The sequence below is a fragment of the Zingiber officinale genome, chromosome 4B (assembly GCF_018446385.1).
Source record: "Zingiber officinale cultivar Zhangliang chromosome 4B, Zo_v1.1, whole genome shotgun sequence".
In the NCBI taxonomy this organism is placed as follows: Eukaryota; Viridiplantae; Streptophyta; class Magnoliopsida; order Zingiberales; family Zingiberaceae; genus Zingiber; species Zingiber officinale.
In genome coordinates, this window is record NC_055993.1 from 129,789,887 (window position 1) to 129,809,994 (window position 20,108).

Below are 20,108 nucleotides of genomic sequence, written 5' to 3' on the forward strand. Positions count from 1 at the left end.
ATAATAAATATAAAATAATAAATAGTAAACAGACATTTTTTTTATTTCTTTATTGAGTTCGTCTCACTTAGCCGCGCAAAACGACGATTGTTGCATTTAATATTTTATTTATGTCAATACAGATCTATATATACACAAAATATAAATAGCTAACTACCATATTAATTTGTTTCATCGTTTTGTCATCTTTTATTTAAATATCATCTAAATATTAAAATATAATATAAATAATACTTTATATATTAAAATTTTAATTATATGTATAAAGCAAATAGAAGATATATACCTACATTTAAATACCTTTTTATTACATTTTATAACAATCTGTTGTTAATATTTAAGGGCAAAATTCAAAAGAGTCATTCAAAATATATAAATCATAAAAAAACACTCTTTCAAACAAAAACAAAACAAAAAAAAGTCAAAACGACACCCATTAGATATTGTATTTCTAAAATATCTTTTATGTAGTATTATTGTAGTAACTATGGAGTGGTTATTACAATATTAGTTTTTACTTTTAGAGTTATTATAATAGTTATGATTATAATGTGCAGAAAGTATTATGTAGCTACTATTTAGAAATTAAGATTGGGATTAAGATTTTACGTGTAGAAGATAATTGGTAATTATTATATCACATAAAAATTACTGGAAACTGTTAAAATATCAAAAACTAAATTATTTCATTATTTAGAATTTGATATTTTAAAATTTAGAATATAGCTCGTAGAAGTTATTCAATAATTTTTATAAGTACGTAGAATCTACTCAATAGTTATTATAACTAAAAATAAATAAATATTTTAATAAAATTTAAATTTAATACTATTATATTAATATGTTTTTATCAATTTAGCAAAAAATATTTAAACTTTATTAAAATTATTCTAAATGAATTAAAATCATAAAACTACTTATTATACCGTATAGAATTTAATAAATAGTTATTATAATATTATATTAAGTGGTATACATTATAATATATATTTAATAATTTATATATATTGGGACAAGTAGTCGTAGCAGTTAAAATAGCATTATGATATTCTTGCAATAAATATATAATGTGGTCTATCTTGGATATAAATGAATCAGGCTGCTCGCGAGTTATTCGAAACTCGATTCGATAAAAGTTTATTTGAACTCATTTAATGAGGCTCGTTAAGATAAGCAAACGAAGTTCAAGCTTCGCAATATTCAACTCGTTAGCTCGTGAACACATTCATTAAGCTCATTAAATAACTTTTAAATAAAAATAATAATAGTTTTGATATTGAATTTATAGATTTTACACTCTACTTATAAAAAATATAGACAAATATATTAAATTTATTTATTAGAATAAAATTATAAATTTTAATAATAATATTATAATTTTTCCTAAATATATAATTTAGTTTTTGATGGATATTTAAATTTATGATTTATATTTATTAAGCTCATTTAGTTCGATAAAAGTTCGAATAAGCTCATTAACTATGAATATATTCGTTAAATAAAACTCAAGTTCAGATCAATTATAAATAAGTCAAGTTCAAACATTCAAAAATTCAATTCGACTTGATACGATTACACCCTATTATCATCCTTTTAATTTTTTTTCTTCCTAATTTTTGTCCAATATTTAATTACATGAATTAAATGAAATGAAGTGAGAAGTGAGAAGTGAGAAGTGAGAAGTGAGCACTGCAACTCGAACACGGCACTAAAGCTGCGTTCCGCGGGGCCACGTCACGCTCAACAAACAATCCGGTCCATTATCCTCCTCTCAATACCGGTTAGGTGCGGCCGCCTATGTCTGTCTCATCCGAGAAGAACGTAGCAACGTGGGACACGTTTCATCGCTGCGCGCCTGTTCTTCCTGGTGTCGCACGTGATGTGCATTAGGCGGCCAATATAATAATAATAATAATAATAATAATACGAGAACAATTTCACACGGGCCTAGAAATTTTCCTATTTTTCAAATTTCACACTTTGTTTTATAAAAAAAAAAGGTCAAAGCCGGTTAATAAGGGTTTAATCTCCTTTCCCTTGCAAGTTGCAACTTGCAACTACTATTTCCAGTTTATCATGAGAATTTTTATTGGAGCTTTTTAACCAAAATTTAAATAAATAAAAAATCTTTAAATGACAATTGCCTTGCTTCTCGAATCTCGTACGCTTGCTGGCAAATTAACGTTAATAGAGGGTGTATGTTGACAGGAAACTCCGGGGGATGGATGAAAATATTTCAAATTAAAGAGGTGAAAACGATAAAAGTGGTTAAACTCCAAGGCGATTATATCAGTGAGTGCGTTTGGCAAGTGGCGATATGACGAGATTTATTGGCCTCACGAAGGTGTTCGCCAGTCGCCTTCTTCCAAATCCCTGAGCCGTTTGGGATTCTTCTGCTTCGATCGCTTCCTCCGGTGAGTATTTTCTGCTACGTAGTCGTTTAGTTCCTCGAATCTCCTTTCTTGCCATTGGATAGAACCCATCGAGATCTTGGAATCTACTCTAGTAGATTTCCGAAGATGGCAATTGCTCTTACATATTTAATTCTTAGGGTTTGGTGAATCTATGATGTTTGTTGCTCCTGTTTTTTTTTTTTTTTTTTTTGAAGCTGATGAGTTTTTCCTGACCTCTCGGAACAAAATCAGAGATGTTCTGGGATTGTTGTTGTTTTTTTCTAGCTCTTTTCTCGTCCAGAAATTTATTTCTAGGTATGTGTTGAGATTTCCTTGACACGAGCCTTCGGAAACAGGATCGGCGTTGAACTATTGGACGAGCTTACCTCTTGTTTCGATGGATGCGCTTCTTAGAACTCACAGCAGGCTTGAGTTGCTAGACCTCAGTCATGGGGTCGGCGGAAGGCATGGCCTCTCGTCTTTACACAAGCTTCAGAACAGCTTGATATGCAGCTTCAGTAGGAAAGGTCACAGGAGTTGGGGTTTTGCTAGAGCTAGCAGCAGTGCACTCCTTGAACTTGTTCCAGAAACCAAAAAAGAGAATCTCGAATTCGATCTCCCTTTGTATGACCCGTCTAAAGATCTCACCTTGGACCTCGCTGTAGTTGGAGGAGGTCCTGCGGGGCTAGCTGTCGCCCAGCAGGTGTCCCAGGCAGGCCTTTCTGTCTGTTCTATCGACCCATCACCTAAGCTGATATGGCCGAATAACTATGGTGTTTGGGTGGACGAGTTTGAAGCTATGGATCTACTTGATTGTCTTGATGCCACTTGGTCTAGTGCTGTGGTCTATGTTGATGAAGTGGAGAAGAAGTCTCTCGGTCGGCCTTACGGTCGGGTGAACCGCAAGCAACTCAAGTCGAAGATGATGCAGAGATGCATATCTAATGGTGTGCAGTTTCATCAAGCTAAGGTCATTAAGGTCATCCACGAAGAGAACAAATCATTGTTGATTTGCAATGATGGAGTCACAATTCAAGCAGCTGTGGTGCTTGATGCTACTGGTTTCTCCAGATGCCTAGTCCAGTATGATAAACCTTACAATCCAGGTTACCAGGTGGCTTACGGAATCCTTGCTGAAGTCGAAGAACACCCTTTTGATGTGGATAAGATGGTTTTCATGGATTGGAGAGATTCACACCTCAAAGAGGGCTCACAGTTGAAAGATAAGAATGACAAGATTCCGACGTTTCTGTATGCCATGCCCTTCTCACCAAACAAAATTTTCCTGGAAGAAACTTCACTAGTCGCCCGTCCTGGTCTGCAGATGCATGACATACAGGAGAGGATGGCCTCAAGATTGAGGCACCTGGGCATAAAAGTGAAAGTCATTGAAGAGGACGAGAGGTGTGTGATTCCAATGGGCGGTCCACTCCCCGTGCTCCCACAAAGGGTCATTGGAATAGGGGGAACTGCAGGTATGGTTCATCCATCCACTGGGTACATGGTTGCTAGGACACTCGCTGCTGCTCCTATAGTTGCGGAATCAATTGTTCAGTTCCTTGGTTCTGACCGCCGCCTCACTGGCGATCAACTATCATCGCAAGTTTGGAAGAACCTCTGGCCTATTGAAAGAAGAAGACAGAGGGAGTTTTTCTGCTTTGGCATGGATATCCTGCTTAAACTCGACTTGGAAGGTACAAGGAGATTTTTTGATGCATTTTTTGATTTGGAACCTCACTACTGGCATGGATTTCTGTCATCAAGATTGTTTCTTCCAGAGCTTGTGTTCTTTGGGCTTGCTTTGTTCTCCCATGCTTCAAATACTTCTAGGTTAGAAATCATGGCAAAAGGTACTCTCCCTCTTGTGAATATGATTAATAACTTGGCACGGGATAGAAAATAGTTAGCAGTCAATTCAGTGTAATTGCAATGTTGTATCTGTAATATGAATGAATATCTTTGCCATTTCATGTTAAATTGTTCCTCCAACTGCTTCTGTGGATTTTTCAGTTTCCAATAAGAGATGATTCTGTAGTTCGACTCTAGAAACACCTAAGGAGCAAAGACAAGAGACTTGTAAGAATGGCCCATGTAAAAAGTGTTAGCAGATGAATGTCTAAGGTGGTAAACCAGATTGCTATGACTAGTGAATTTTATCAGAGTATGTTAGTTGTTAAGTCGAAGATGTTACCTTCGACTGTCTTCTAACCTGCAAAACCAGTGTCGGGTGTGGGCTTGGCTTATGGTACTTTAATGCTTGAGTCAGTCTGAGTGGGAAGAAAGCTTAGGTACAAGTTGAAGGATTCAAAGTCTGTTGATCCAACCAAGGGGCCTGTTAGCTGGAGTGCAGCAATTCAAGCAATAACCTTACCTCTGTGTCAAACATTTGTGCATGGATCCAGCCCAATGATGAAAGTACTTCTCTGATGCCAAAGATAAAGGTATCGAAATGAAAACTTAGGCTCTTTGTTTGCTCCAGTGAAAAGGATTGATACTTTTCTTATTCCTATTCTCTAATAAATTTTCTCCAAATAGCCCGCTATTTTCGTCTCCTACACCTTCGCTTCCATTAATCCCTCCCTGGCCCTGGGTAGCTGTCCTTGCAAGTAAATAGGCCTTCAGCATTGAGACGCTTGTGAAGGAACAATCAGTTTCTGCATAAACAACACTTTAAACTAGACAGATGAATCGAATTAAGCATAGGAGGAAAGCAATTGTGTTTCTTGATCAGTACAATTCGCGCTGCTAGCCGGTTAACAAGGACCACTACATGAAAACCTCACAAAATATGATGCAGAATACAAAGAATACACAATATTGCTCATACACCACCAGTTCATTTGGCAGGAGATCACAGGCACAATAGGCATTAGCTGTTGTCTACCTTTTGCCTCTTAGTTTGTTCGGACTCTGAAAAGTTGCTCCCTGGCCCGGGCACCCCAATCGCTTGATTCATAATTGACGGGTCAGACAGATCCTAAGAAACAAGTAGCAAAATACTAAGCTTGCATATTTAAGCAGGGCATGGACATCAAGTGTTCTGAAATCCAGTAAGTACTTGATTCGTATGACAATGAGTTTAAGCAAGTAGCCATTAGAAAACCTGATTGCATCTAAGAATAACCCTAGGCGACATGAGTGCTCTAATCGCACTGATCCCAAGTTTGCAATTGATGATCATACCGTCTAGTTAAGTGAAAGATAAGGGGAAAATATTAGATAAATAGTTCACACCTTTCCATCGGACACATTAGTGTTGGTAGGCCTTTTGATTGCACGCCTACCAAGATTAATCTGTACAGAAATGCTTGCTTGCGACAGGTCTAATCCTGAACTAGCAACCGCTTGTGATAGCGTAGTCAACAAACTGCATCAGGTAATATAAAGATCACTTATTTCATGTTTAGCAACATAATAGGGAAAAAAAAACTAAAGGTTTGAATGAGGACTCACCCTTGGGAGTAGATGCTAGAAAAGTTAATTGTGCCCTCATCTATGGTCAATTCTTGATCATTTTCACAGCCGACAGTGCAATCGGCCATGCAGGATGAACCTTGCCACTCAGATTGAGAATGAGATACTAAGTTTTCAGAGTCTGTAATTAATCTCTCTTGAGGCTGCATAAAATCAGATCCCCTACCAACAGAAGCATAATAGTTTGACTGCATTGGAACAAGATTCACATCAGCTTCTGCTACATTCTGCACGTTCGAGAGAGATATTTGTTCCCCCAGATTCGTATTATCCACAAACTTTCCAGCAAACAAGAGGCCAGACTGAGGACCATTTTTAGCAAGGTTAGAAGGGTCTGTTATACTCTCTCTAGACCCTCCTTGATTGTTGCTCTGGTAGCCAAGAAAAATCATTAGTCAAAATGTACCAACAAAAGCAAAGCATAAGATAAAGAAGAGCAGAACGCACATTGCAAATGACTATATGCTAGTATGCTAAAAAAGGAAGACTGCCCAGATTTAACTTATCATTCAAACTAAACCTGGTTGCATTTCGCTCAAATATGAAACTAAAATGATCAATATGATAGCAAACAAATTCTAGTTCCCAGTTAACCAAAAATCAACTTTCACGCATCAGTTTCCAATTTAGTTTCTAAATACAATATTCTTAGAGACATTTCCATACATAAAAATTAAATGTGCATTTGAACAAACTACCTAAATAGTATGTTCTTTTACACAAGCACTTACAATGTTGACTAGTGTGCCTATAACTCCTAGACTTCCACAATCTTTTTTCTTTTCTTTTTCCTAATTTCAAAGAATAAAATGACCAGCATAAAATTAAATTAATCAATCTGGCAAGTAAACATTACAGATTACTTGTTTTGGTTTTCATTAAGATCATATCTCTTACATTTGATAAGCAGAGGACTGACAACAAGGAAATTGATTGGTAGCTTGTATTTTCAGATCAGGCAACCACCACAGTTTTACCTTAATTGGGTCCACAAAACATTGACAAGCCCAAAACCATCTTACCACAACCTCATCAAGCAAAACAAATATGTCATGCAATTTCATACCCTACTATCTCTTCCTACTTCTCCACTTGTCACAATAGCCAACAAAATTGATTTTTTAGTGAAACACCATTCTAGTTTCTTCAAAACATATGGGTTTTGTTCCATTTTCTTTTTGACTTTCATGTACAAGATCATGGATTACAAACACATGCAGACACAAAGATTTACCTTTCATCCATGTCCTAAAAATTCACAATCCAAACATATAGAACAACTGTTATCTATTAATTGCATCTGGTCGATTCTAAAATATCAAGGCTATGATGTAGTTCATCCAGTTTGACATTACGTTTACCACCATATTAATTTGCATCTACATGGAGGAAGCCTATAAATGTGAATTCTTATCAAGCCACAATTACAAAGAAATGACAGAAGATTACCCATGGTATCAATTTCTCATTTTCCTGATTCCAGCTCGGGAAGGTTTCATACTTTTGTACCTTTTCTTGTAAAAATTTGACATATTCAATAACCTGCAAGGAGAAACAACTTCTCAAATTATTAATCGTACAGGAATAAAAGTTATTGAAAACATCAGAATCATGCAGTTACCTCTAAAAGAAACGAAGCTTTATCCCTCTTCTGATCACACTGAGGTATGAGGTCTCTAAGTATCTGAAATCTGCACGGTGGAGTAGAATCAGTTTTTAGATCATAAAATATGGATAGTTCTATTAGCAAAAATATAACAAGCATTATTTGTTTCCTCAATTTCTATTACTCCACAATCCAAAGAAGTTTGTTTTAGCATTTTTTTCATAAATACTTTGAATAGTTTATAGCCCTCATAAACACCAATAATCAATTAAAACAACAATAAACTACAAGGATGTAATATTAATTTATCAATAGTTACATGTGTTTGTTTATTCAAAGTCAAGAAAGGCTAAGTGAAAGATTCAACTTTTGAATGATTCATGGGTGACTTAGTACAGGATGAGTTTCATAATTACCTCACTTTGCAAATATCACTTCATACAAATGCACAGGAAAGTAAAAAAAATTACAGGTCGTGACACCAGCAAATTTCATGGCCACGAGTGATTTACATGATTGAGGAAGCATATTAATCCAAGTCAGTTTACTCAAAAAAAAAAAAAAGTGTCACTGACTATTAAGCAAGATGTACAAATGGTTAACTTTTTCAGGATTCATGCCAAATCTATATGCATTTAAAAGTTGCGTTCAACACTTGGCCTACCCATTTCTTGCCACATAATTTGTTTCTTTAGATTGAATAGCTAATCAAAAGTTCCCATTTTTGTTCTACTTGCCACAACATATATTCACAGTTATATTAATTTCAAAATGGTAAATGACTAAATGGATTCTGACAAGCTTCAGTAGAAAACCATGCAGATTAGTTGCAAGATTTCCAAATTGAATGGAAAAGCTAATTTCCCATTTGAAGTGCTAGGTTCCAATTGATTTAGGAATTCTTTATGGGAATTGATTGTGTGATTGAGACATAAATGGTCTCATCATTTAAGGAAAGCGTACTACTTCATCACCAGAATGCATCAATGGGTCATAAACCAAAAGTTAAAAATCTAAAGTCACCTAATTTAGATCGGTTGTTGCAACTCATAAAGCACCAATAAATCTGAACTACTTGAATAACTATGTAATGAAGTTACTATATACAATACCTATTTCATCTCTCTTCTTAAATTGCTTTCCCTTAGGTAAACTCTTACTCTCCTTAAGTCCTTTTTTTCTCTTTTCAGTTCAGAAGGAATTTCTCTATAAATTCTAAAACTTTTGTCCTAAGAAATCTCCTAATAGAAAGAACAGCAGTTTGCTAGCATCAGAGATGGATCAACATAAATCCAGTTGGACATTTGGGATAATCATATTATTTTATACTTTGAAACACTTTTCTTCTCATTCCATAATAGCAAAACTTCTTATACAACACCATCTTCTCTATTTTGCATTTGGAAATTTTAATGCGTTTTCATGGACATTTCCTAGTAGTATATCCTTTGCAAAATTTTATCATAATAGTCACATTCTACAAAGATAAGTGATTCCACCAATATGGTTAGTTTTTGAGATCTCTCCTCATAGTTGTCAAAATCACCAAAAGATAATCAAAGAATTTAAGTAGTAATTACATTGGATGGGTAGGATCAATGATATTGAAACCAATGAGAATCGAGAAATAAAAATATTTCGTACACGAGTTTACAATAGTTATCTCAAACTCCTAGAAAATGTCAAATGTCATTCTATCACGTTAGTAATTGAGGTGAGGTTCTAGGAAGCACCATGGTGCAAAATCTCGAGTCATGCCGAAGTTTTAGTTTATGACTAGAATGATATTGTTTGTATCGTGTCAATATTTTGATGCATACCAAAATTTCATACCATTCAACACAAACAATGTCTTCTTCCTTTACTTCATCTTCTTTCTCCTTCAACCTCCAAACTGTCCCTGATATCATGCATCGGAGCATCAACATGATACAAGAATAGTATCTTTCTGGCTGAAACTACAGCACAACTTGAGATTGTGAACTTTGGTGCCGAATGGTATTGAGTTTGAGTGATTTACCGATATGATACTTTTTGATCGTAGTCCGGCACGAGATTCCAAACCATGGGAAGCACAATGTGGAAGATTTGTTGTCACTTCAATAGCAAAGATCAACTTAGGCCACTATAACTAGTCAATCTAACCGCATGATGATGGCGCCATAGTGGTGAATGACATCTGTCTAGGATATAGCATAGACTAATGAGAGTTGCAGGTTCTTTCTAGCTATCCTATGAACACTTAGCAGTTCAATTTTAAACCAACAACAATAAAATCCTTCCAATAGCAAATTTTTGGGTGTTGGCTGATGATTCAATTGTCCATAAATCCTAAAATGGTTAAATGTCTATTATATGCTATTACAATCAATTTAATAATGCAATATTTATAAATAATGTCACACATATTAATACAACATTAATAAATAAAAAAATATTATAACCAATAATCAAATCATATTTTTGTTTAAATTATTCAATAGTGCTAGATTTTATTAATACAATTTTTAATAAAAGTAGTATTATGTATTCAATTTATGGGCTCTAGTTAGGTCAAATTAACTATATTCGACATGGCTTTTAGTTGAAGGGCAATTTTAGGATGACTATTGGCCAAGAGATTATTGTGTTCTCTCTCATGCCATAATAATCTTTTTTAATCCACAATCCTCAATCAATAGCAAGCAAGAGAAAGATAGGTGAAGCATCAACTCTATCGAGCAATGACAAAGTTGAATGAGTCATGCTTGATCTCATAGTGAATCTTAAGCCCCGAAAAGGCTAAGCAATCAAGAGGGCAAGGAAGATTGTAGTTACTTACTGTACGAGTTCTCTATGAATATCCTTTTTTCTGAATTACTTTCTCGTTCTTTGTGAGATGCATATTTCTCAAAAAGAATGATCAACATCAATCTAACTCAAGCAACCTTCTGTTGTTAATGACCAATTTTGTACTACAGTTTGTTTCATGATATTATAACATGTCAAAACAAGGTTTAAAATCTAGTGACATGTTAAAGTTTTGATCGCAAATTAAAATGATACAAATTTTCATATAGTATTATTTTGTGCCTGTACAATTTCGATATTTATTTAATTGAATTATTGATGATAATATGATTAACTTTATTTAGTATAAATTATAACTTTTAATTATTTATTTTATTATAATTAATTATTTGCTAATAATTAATTAGATTGTTGATAATGTTTATTTTATGTTTATATTTATTGATTAAAACATTGGAATGAACAACGAGAAAATGGGAACCAGAGAAGCTGTGGAGGAGAAGCCAAACAAACACGATCTCACTAAATTCTAGTTTTTTTGTCACTTGCTCATTATCTCTCTGTCTCTCCCAACGTCACCAAAGTTGAAACTCAAGTCTACTTGATGTTAAATAATAAATTTTATCCTATTTAAAATTTTGCATCTTAATTTTTAAAAATTTTAGAGACTAATTAAGCTGAAATGAATTAATATTTTAAGTTTTGGGGGTCAAATGAAACTCAGTTTAGGGTTGGGTGGAGTCCATTAAGCAAACAACGATTAGGGTTTGATGAGCTCAAAAGAGGCTCAATTTGCACCTTATTTTTTGTCGGTGTAGTACTAAACTAACATCATGTATAGGGTAGTCCAATAGTCTAGTTAATGAGTTCAATGATTGCTATAAGTTATAGGAGGTTAGAAATTATTTTTACTCTACTCCCCCTTTCTCTCTCCACATGTTCTCCTCACTCAGCTCCCTGAATTCTTCTCTTCCTCTACCTCACGATGCAGTCAATAGCGCACATCATTTGTCGGCAATCATTGGTCTCCTTCAACCCACTTCTTTAGCAACCTTCTCTCTCATCTAGTCTCTCTCTCTCGTCCCTTTGTTTCTCCCACGTGTGTTGCCACCATTTCTTAAGAATTCTTGCGTGGAGTGGTGGATTTACAAAGTGAGGAGATCAATTGTGACTTGTGAGACTCCAGTGTCGATATCAATGCCTTCTCACATATCAATCACCATGAAAATCAATAGTCTGATTGTGGTAACTAGCATGACTCAACACTTTAAACACCAAGCCAAAGTTTATTTATGAAGATATTTTAGATCTTTGACTCTTTGTATTCATCATCCATTTTAAGATGATAAATGAAATCTTCGAGTTTGTACCAATTAATAGGTGCACTAGTATCTCAATTTATTTAGTTTCTCTCAAATATTTGATTAGCGGATGTATTCAAATAATCGTAATGTCTCTAAGAACATGCTTAGAAAGGTGCAAAATAATAATGATTGTGTTATAAAACATTTTATTAAAGATCATGCTCTAACCAAATTCTCAACTAGTATTTCTTATCTCAAGTATTTTCATCGATAAGAAAGTTATGGCAAAAGAATCTAATTTAAATGAATCAAAAAAGAATAATGGCCTAAAAGTTTTATCTTTTGTAATATCTATAAAACAAGATTACTAATAATTCAATATTATCTTAATTGGATACAAGTAAATTTTTTAATTAATTATTCTATTTCCAATCCAAATAAAAAAATTAAAAGATAGTTTGCATTGTAAGCTGCTTTGTCAATTTCATCTATCTCATTCCTTTTATTATATATGAAAAAAATAAGTATCTTTAAATCAATATAATATCACTAAATAATAGACCTGCTATGTCTTACAATGCAAGCAGGATGATTAAAATGGATGAGAACCTTAGGTGTTCTTTTTAATCGTAAAATACTTCTATGACTTAAAGGAAAGCTTTATAAAATGATTATTAGACTTGCTATGTTATATGGGGCTGAATATCTGGATCGAGCACATGAGCAGAAGATGTAAATTATAGAGACAAGGATGTTAAAATGAATATGCGAACATACAATGATGGACATAATAAGAAATAAAAATATTAGAAAGAAAGTTGTTGGGAAAACTCCGAAAGACACGTTTAAAATGGTACGAGCATGTAGACCAATAAATGCAAATGATGTGAAACTATGACAGATATGATCATCAAACGAGAAAGATAAAAAAAACTTGGTTAGCAACAATAAACTAAGATAAAATTTATTTAATGCTCTGTTTATCTTAAGGAGTGAACAATGGATGGATCAAATAAACCTAGGGGCATGGGAAGAGAGTGGAATGGGAAAGAAATCTCTTCCTCTTGTTTACCTTGATTGAGGAAGGTGGGTACATATGGTGTAATTTTTGTACATGCGTCATTTTTTTGGGGAGGTATATGGTGTAATTTTGTGAGTTAAAAGGGTACATGCGCCATTTTTTTTATATATGATGTAATATTGTGAATGAAAAGGAGTACATGTATCATTTGTTTTCCATCCATTGCTTTCCGTCCGATTTTGAGGTGATCGATTTTGGCTCTAAAACCATCTGCTGATAGATGATAGATTGTGTTTCTCTCCCCTCTTAAAATTTTAATGAAGTAAATAATAGAAATTTTTTCACTGCGAAAACTTTTCCTTAGTTTTACTTTCTGCTCTCCCAAGTAAGCATATCATAAATATTAGTGATGATAAAGTAGGGGATAGCGCCCAATGGAGTAGAAGGATTCATATAACCGATCCCACCTAATGGAATAATGCTTGGTTGTTGTTGTTGTTGTAGTTGTTTCAAATTTAATAGTTATTTTTCTCAATATTAAATTTCAGCAAATAACTCGTAAATTTTAAATTAACAAGGTGAGCAATTTAATTTAATAATCAGTAAAATTTTCAAGTAAATATTTCATGTTTGATTGGTGATTTTAAAATCTTTCAACTTAAGAAGAAACTAATTTTTGTGCATGGGTTATCGACTAGCTAATTATATGCTTAACACATTTCTTCAAGGATATAGGAGTTCAAACAGTTCTTAATGCAGACTTGAGGACTTGCAAATTGGGTTTATACCCTTCAGTTCACTAGTGCAATTTAACACCCAAAGAATTATTTGCCTAAGCATAAAGGAGATTAGAAGAAATCAATGCCACAAGGTTGCTTGAAGTGTCTTCGCAGATTAAAAGAGGTACTGTTCCTAAAAGAGGTATTGTTCCTATAAATATGGAGTCGAAAATGCTGACTTCCATAATTGGCAATTTACTTAGCAATTGGCAGGTCTCAAGTACAACACACATTATGATCAAGATCATCGTCATATCATATTGACCATTCATCCACTTGCATAGTTGCATAAAATATGGTTAAAATGACTTCTAAAAACTGGAATCAGAACAGTTCATCCAACTATAGCATCAAATAAACAAGATAATGAGAATGCAAAATAATTTGGTTGTTGCAGGCTAAAAGAGATTGTAGAGCATAATGAGTCCCATATAGGCCAGACAGATGAAACAAGGGAAAGATGCAAACAGAAATAGTCAAAATAAAATCAACTGGAGGTGAATTTTAAGTCCTTTTAAGCTGAAAAGGAGAAAAAAAACACCATTTTAAATTTAACAGATGCCAAAAGTTCATGAAGTCTTAGTTAAATAGCTAAAGAAAAATCTAAAAGAGCTGTATAGATGAACTGAAGAACAAAATGTCTAATTTTGTACTCATAGAACAAGGACAAGTGACAGCTGGTGATGAATAAGTATTTATCATCTTGTTCACCCATTGCACAAAGCAATGTCAACCTGGTATGATGTTCCAATTAAATTTCTCCACGAGTCCCCATTTAAACGTGTTAAATGTTGGGGTTTTGAATTAACTTCCTCTGGTCATATCTATTCCTTCTGTTAAATGTCTTTCAACGTGTATGTTTGCCAAATTGAATGATGTGCGAGTTATTGCTAAGAAACGTGACAGGAAACCAAGGGACAAACTGAAGTTCTTGATTTAGACCAAAAACAAAAATTGAATTTCCTGAAATTAAGCAATCACATTCAACTTAACTTCTACCAAGCTCTATTTTCAGATTTATTGTGTGTGATAGAATTACAAAAGAATAATAAGCATTTAACCAGAAGATGTTAAGAGTGTGAATGCAATTCAAACTCGTGACCAACCTATCATTGATTTTGCACCTACGACGCTGCTCGGTTGCTGAATGCTTTGATTTTGGCGTAGTTGGCGTGCCTGGTTTCTGCTCACCACTCTTCCCGTCCACCTTCCCCGTCATTTCAGCTGGAGATATCAAATACCGCAGAAAGATAATTAAAAATAACAATAATAAATTTGAACTTCGAGCAAGTAAAACCACTCAAAAAATAAATTGCGACAGATTAGTAGCTCAGCAGATGAAAGACGAGACCTTTCAAACCTATAGTTTCTCTTTTGCTTCTTAAAAAAAGGAGAAAAAAAATCTCAAACACACACATCTTTGAGACGATCCTTGAGCCCTCCTGAGCTCGTCCTCGTCGCCGCTCGATCTGGAAAGAGACTCCATCAGCAGAACGCTACCTTGTGAACGAAGGAAGGAAGGAAGGTTCACTAGCTCTGAATGAACTCGCAGATTTAGAAGAGAGGCGAGATCGACGGAAACCCTAATCAAAAGGTGATTTATCCACGGTCTTCTCCGACATGTAAAGCAATCAACGAGAGACCATATGACACTTTTCCAAAAAGCTGCTCGTAAGATATAGTAACTCCCAATGCACATCGTTTATTTTTCATTAGAGTTCTCATATTTTCTAAAATTTATTACAGCCATTCAAAACTGCAAATTTATCTCATCTTTTTTAAATAAAGTATTTAAAAAACTTAATCTTCATCATAATCTCATCTTAATCTCCGTTAAACTTGACGTGCGACTAACATTATTGCTGTATCAGCAAAGTTCACACGTGGAACCTCCTCTAAATAGGATTAAAAAGTGTATTAAAATCATGAAATTTGCCATTTAAACAAAATTCATATATCTAAGTTTTGCCCCATAAATATTACTATTCCAACTATTATAGTAATTACCCTCAACATCCATTATATGAAGTAGGATCAAATACTAAATTCACTAGAAAACGAAAGGATTTTTTTAATACTATTTAAATCATGATGGCAAGGAAATAACCTTTTACATAAATGGAATGGAGAGAGAAGAAGCGAATAGATAGTCCAACCCAATAGTAGTCTTCACACAATAAAAATAATTCAAATGATTAGTTGTTCGAATGTGTTTATTTGTATGATAATGCCAAAAAAATATGTAAATACATCATATGCTACCACATTCAATGCTAAAAATAATAATAATAAAATTATCAAAAAGTTTGCATAAAAATCTTCAACTCTTGGAGACTTTAGAGGCTTAGAGCAATGCTAACACTCAATTTAAGGAGTATTGAGAATGTTTTTGTGCAACTTCTTTATGCTCAAGGATCCTAAAAAGGCTTTATAATGAGCTCTCTCACTTTGGTCCACCTCCAATCATTTGAAACACACAAAACCAACAACTAAATTTCATTGTCAATTGACTATCAAAGCCTTTAGTCAACTGCAATCCACATTCTAATAGTTAGTTGCTTCGGTGCCACACAGTAGAGATATGTGTTAGGTCAGTTAGTAATCCAGCAACTGTCAATAAAAAGAATAAAATAAAATAGAGTGACACGGCAATTGTTAAGAATGTCGCAGCATTTTATCACCCTCAACTCAGCTCAGTCAAAAAGAAACCGGGTTTGGCCACCTTTTTCCGCATAAATCAGATGAATTGCTTAATTGTCAAGAGAGATGCCGATATAACATTTTTCAACCTTGTCAAAGCTATCCGAGCCACCCGAGAAAATTTGCCCCCTAACTTGATTCATCAGCATCACTATGAAGATTCTTGAATTTTGAGTCGCTGCCAAGTACCGTAAAACACCTGCTTTTGTGCTGTCAGATCACAAGTTTACTCTGACGAGTTGCTACTGGATTCATCAGCATCACTAAGCTGCTTGAATTTTAAGTATCAGTGCCAAGTATTGTAAACATTTGCTTCTGCTCTCAGGATCACAAGTTTATTCTGAAGAATTACTGATTGCCAAGAGAAATGCTGATATAACATTTTCCAATCTCAACATAGCAAACTGAGCCACCTGAGAAAGACTATAGAAACTCTTTCCCTAACATGATTCAGCAGCATCACTATGAAGCTTCTTGAATTTTAAGAGTGTCAGTGCCAAGACTGTAAAACGCCTGCTTCTGCTCTTGGATCACAAATTTACCAACACAAGACTGTCCCCATCTTGCCACAGTTTCCGTCCACCAATGGTTCACTCTACAGCGTCAAAGTCAACTGTCAGTTCCTGTTTGATCAGACGCTAGATTAGATTCCATTAGAAAATTCCTTGAACGGAACAAGGTTAGAAGAAAGCTAAATTGTTCATCGGATTCTTCTGTCTAGTATGCTGTTATGTTTTCTATGGTAACAAAAATGCACAACCTATCATCATATAGAAAAATGCTGATGTCAGTAAATTAAATACCCCCAAAAAAATGATTAGTTGATATTTGAAAAATGTTATCAAACATGTTTCAAAATTCTACCAAAATAAGGATGACCTATAGTTGCTTTATAAAAAATAGTTGTCAAAGGATATAAGTAATTACCAGGTATACCCCAGGTCAGTTCGACCTTACATACTCTTTCACCTGTAAGTGTAATCTTGATACAATATCTAGCAGTTGGCCAGCATATCTTCCAGTATAGCATATAAACCAGAAAAAAGCATATACAATTATCATTATGTCAAAGTGATAGCAGATCCCTGGTATATTGCTCTTCTAGGAGATTCAAGAAATGCTTTATGGTGAAGAGCACCTTAACTCACAAGGAAGAACAAACTGAAAAGGTTAATGCCAATTAATATTTAATCCACGTAGACATCTAGGCAAGAATAAGGAACTCTGATACAAGGCACACTAGCAAAGCAGTCTCGGCAAGCATCTCAGACCCACACAACTTCTATTCGAACACATTTCCCTGCACCAAAATTATCCTGTCTGTATAGCTCATTTCATAATCATCGTGTAGCATATTCAGTAGTCTTTATGTCGAAGCTGCAGCAGAGGTCCAGTATGTGGTCTCTTCAAGGAGATTCAAGAAAATGCTTTTATGGAAAGATGCATTGGTCTCATGAGGCAGAACAGACTGAAATAGCATACCAAATCATATTAAATTCACAAAATTAAGAACAAGTGGATTGTCATATGAGGCATGCTAGCACAGCAATCTAGGGTACCTTCTCTCATTTAGGCAACTTCTCTTCATATACATTTCAATGCACCAAAATTGTCTGGTTAATGTAGCCCATTTTGAATAATAATGCTCTATAATTAAATTAGTGAAAGTTGGACTCTCTTTGGAAAGAAAAAATTAATTATTCAAAAAGCCCATATTATGCAAAGGTGACTTTCCTTGAGTACCACTACTATCAATCTGGTCCTGACCAAGTAACAATTTCAGATAAGTTTGTCAAACCTTGGTTGATAAAAGCAAACCTGAGTACTGCATAATTGGATCACCCATCCTACAATCCATGACCAAGCTTTTTTGTCGACATCATAGAGAAGACCTTTTCCCTGATTCCAGGAAGTAAAACATATTTGATTGTCCTGTCCAAAACAATCAAATCTATCAGCTGATAATCTCAGAAGGGCCCTGAAATACTTTGGTGGCATCCTACTGATTTCAACCCATGCTGTCTTTGCATGATCAAGCTCCCAAATGCGAATGCTTTGCAGAGTGCTGAAAAGTCCAATCCTTCCCACTAGAAACAAACGTTTTTTTGCACCAGCAACTAAATAACCATCCAGTAATGAACGTGGAAATTTTGCTGGAATGTGTTCCCATTGCCCCATATCCACTCGATACATCATAAGCCCAAGTGGTGAAAGAGTCTCTAGATAAAGCCTCGAATCACAAAATGCCATTTTTGATGAACATAAAGTAACGGCTGGCATTACCTGATGAACTGACCAACTATCAAGTCTTGAGTAATAGACTTCAGTCGGTAAAGTTTGATCTCCAAGGATATCACCACCTGTAGCAATCACTTTAAAAGTACAGTCCACCTTATCAACTACCAAGGTCAATTGCCTTTGCTGATTGTGATGCATGCTAGGCAATACCTTCCATGTCTGAGTTAAGGGATTGCAAACAAGGATTTTAAAGTCAAGCCCATCATATCCAGATAAACAAAGAAGACCTCCTGAAGAACCAACCAGCCAAAAAGCCCAATCTGGTAGAAATGCAAAAGGGATCTTGTACCATGTTTTCAGGGGAAGGCTGAAGACCGAGCATTGATATGCCTGTGAGCTTTTCCAAAATGTGAGAAGGCAGGGTCCATGCGAAGGAACGCGAGAGTGGGCTGCAAGAAAACTAAGGTCCTGAAGAATTGAGTTCCACCTTCTGCAGACCGGCATCAACCTGAAGATCAAGAATGGAGGCACCCTTGCAAGTACCTCCATTAGCAAATCCTCCGGTAAAAGTGCCCATATGTGATCCTCCATGTGGATATCTGAATGGATGATTTTAGCAAAAACTGAAACTGACTCTTCATCGAAGCCTCGTGGTTTCGTCTTAACCACTTTCTGCCTCGATGGACTTATGCTCCGTGACATAGATGGGCTTATGCTCCGTGACATAGTTGAGAGAACAGAAGTCTGAAGGTATGCGCGAGTGATTTAACTGATAACGAACTCCAAGAAGCAGCATGCGCCCTGCGTAAAATGGAAGACCAACCACGAAGCAACTGCAAATGCGGTTCCAGATGGTAAATCCACTGCCTGACCTTTCCGAGAATAGAGGATGCTTGCTGCTCCGATGGCTATCGAGACGGCAGAGGTCAGATGACCAATTCTAACTCTGCACAGTACCAAAGCCATCAAAGAATTTAATAAGGTTAATGGCAGAAATACAAACTGAAACTATGATCGATGATGAAAAAGAACTTCACACTTAGAATACGACGCATAAATGCTTGCAAGGGGGCAAAACCATCATTCACAATTGAAACCCTAAACCGAAGAGAACAGAAAAATTCGAAATACAGGGAGAGGAAAAGGGACCGAAAATCCGACCAGATTAAAGGGAAATTAACAGGGAAGAAAGAACATTGTCCAACTCATAAACCAAAATCAAGATGCTACCTTCAGCGATCCACAACCGGAAAAACTGCAGTTCAAGCGATGTCCATATCAAAAAGACAAACACGAGCGAAGGCCTCGCAGATTTTGGCCAGACCGAGGAGATCAATCAACAAAAATAAGAAGGAAAAAATCTCAAAGGACAGAAATCGACAGTTTTGAGTATTTGGAAAAGGCATACCGATCGAATTACCCCTTCGGACGATGGGTCGAGAGATCGAGCGAAGGACACAGTTTATTCCTTCTTCACTGTATTGTTTGATCGGGTATGACCCAAGCCGTGGATGAGTCCGCCGAATCCAGTGGGACCAATGCTGAGCTGTCATCTGCGTTTGGTATCCTACAACTAATTTAGCAAGAAATATACAAAATATAAATTGACCTGCATATTAATATTACATTAGAGCATCCCAACGAAAATATTTAGAGATGATATTTCTTTAAATATTCCTCCTTCTTAAATATTTCTCAATGATGTAGAAAAAATATTTGAGGGATGATTAAAAATCATTAGGTATAAATTTAATTAAATTTGGTATGATCTATTAAAATGATGTGAAAGTGAAAGATATTTCA

The 20,108-nt window shown here is 35.1% G+C and overlaps 3 protein-coding genes across 8 annotated transcripts; 1 reads left to right on the plus strand and 2 right to left on the minus strand.

Annotated features, from left to right (window-relative positions):
- Positions 1-2,258: 2,258 nt before the first annotated feature.
- Positions 2,259-4,395, plus strand: LOC121976710 (lycopene beta cyclase, chloroplastic/chromoplastic-like). 2 transcript variants are annotated; one of them, XM_042529006.1, is made up of 2 exons: positions 2,259-2,414; positions 2,750-4,395. In XM_042529006.1, exon 2 carries the CDS (start codon positions 2,791-2,793, stop codon positions 4,294-4,296), a length of 1,506 nt encoding a protein of 501 aa, XP_042384940.1. In that variant the 5' UTR covers positions 2,259-2,414; positions 2,750-2,790; the 3' UTR covers positions 4,297-4,395. The 2 variants fall into 2 exon arrangements, with proteins under 2 accessions (XP_042384940.1, XP_042384941.1); XM_042529007.1 differs by having other exon boundaries at positions 2,307-2,414; positions 2,646-4,395.
- A 667-nt stretch (positions 4,396-5,062) lies between these two features.
- LOC121976711 (transcription factor BIM2-like) lies at positions 5,063-15,026 on the minus strand. 2 transcript variants are annotated; one of them, XM_042529009.1, is made up of 7 exons: positions 14,719-15,026; positions 14,474-14,591; positions 7,489-7,558; positions 7,317-7,409; positions 5,847-6,238; positions 5,628-5,760; positions 5,063-5,370 (listed from the first exon to the last, which is right to left on the minus strand). In XM_042529009.1, the coding sequence occupies exons 1-7, from the start codon at positions 14,783-14,785 to the stop codon at positions 5,263-5,265; spliced, it is 981 nt and encodes a 326-aa protein (XP_042384943.1). In that variant the 5' UTR covers positions 14,786-15,026; the 3' UTR covers positions 5,063-5,262. The 2 variants fall into 2 exon arrangements, with proteins under 2 accessions (XP_042384943.1, XP_042384942.1); XM_042529008.1 differs by having other exon boundaries at positions 14,784-15,025.
- A 915-nt stretch (positions 15,027-15,941) lies between these two features.
- On the minus strand, positions 15,942-19,792 carry LOC121976712 (F-box/kelch-repeat protein At5g15710-like). Of its 4 annotated transcripts, XM_042529012.1 has the most exons (4): positions 19,536-19,692; positions 17,627-19,251; positions 16,995-17,535; positions 15,942-16,690 (listed from the first exon to the last, which is right to left on the minus strand). In XM_042529012.1, the coding sequence occupies exon 2, from the start codon at positions 19,029-19,031 to the stop codon at positions 17,847-17,849; it is 1,185 nt and encodes a 394-aa protein (XP_042384946.1). In that variant the 5' UTR covers positions 19,032-19,251; positions 19,536-19,692; the 3' UTR covers positions 15,942-16,690; positions 16,995-17,535; positions 17,627-17,846. The 4 variants fall into 4 exon arrangements, with proteins under 4 accessions (XP_042384946.1, XP_042384944.1, XP_042384947.1 ...); XM_042529010.1 differs by lacking the exon at positions 19,536-19,692 and adding an exon at positions 19,714-19,792 and having other exon boundaries at positions 16,995-19,251; XM_042529013.1 differs by having other exon boundaries at positions 15,942-16,662; positions 16,995-19,251.
- Positions 19,793-20,108: the final 316 nt, after the last annotated feature.

Bases quoted from the DNA above. Each gene is read 5' to 3' on its own strand.
- LOC121976710 (XM_042529006.1), top strand. From the start codon at position 2,791: ATGGATGCGCTTCTTAGAACTCACAGCAGGCTTGAGTTGCTAGACCTC.
- LOC121976712 (XM_042529010.1), bottom strand. From the start codon at position 19,031: ATGTCACGGAGCATAAGCCCATCTATGTCACGGAGCATAAGTCCATCG.
- LOC121976711 (XM_042529008.1), bottom strand. From the start codon at position 14,853: ATGGAGTCTCTTTCCAGATCGAGCGGCGACGAGGACGAGCTCAGGAGG. The intron at 7,559-14,473 runs GTTGGTCACGAG...TCCACCGTGCAG, and splicing joins AGGTGCAAAATCAATGATAG to ATTTCAGATACTTAGAGACC. The intron at 6,239-7,316 runs GTAATCTTCTGT...CTTGGCTACCAG, and splicing joins ATGAGAAATTGATACCATGG to AGCAACAATCAAGGAGGGTC.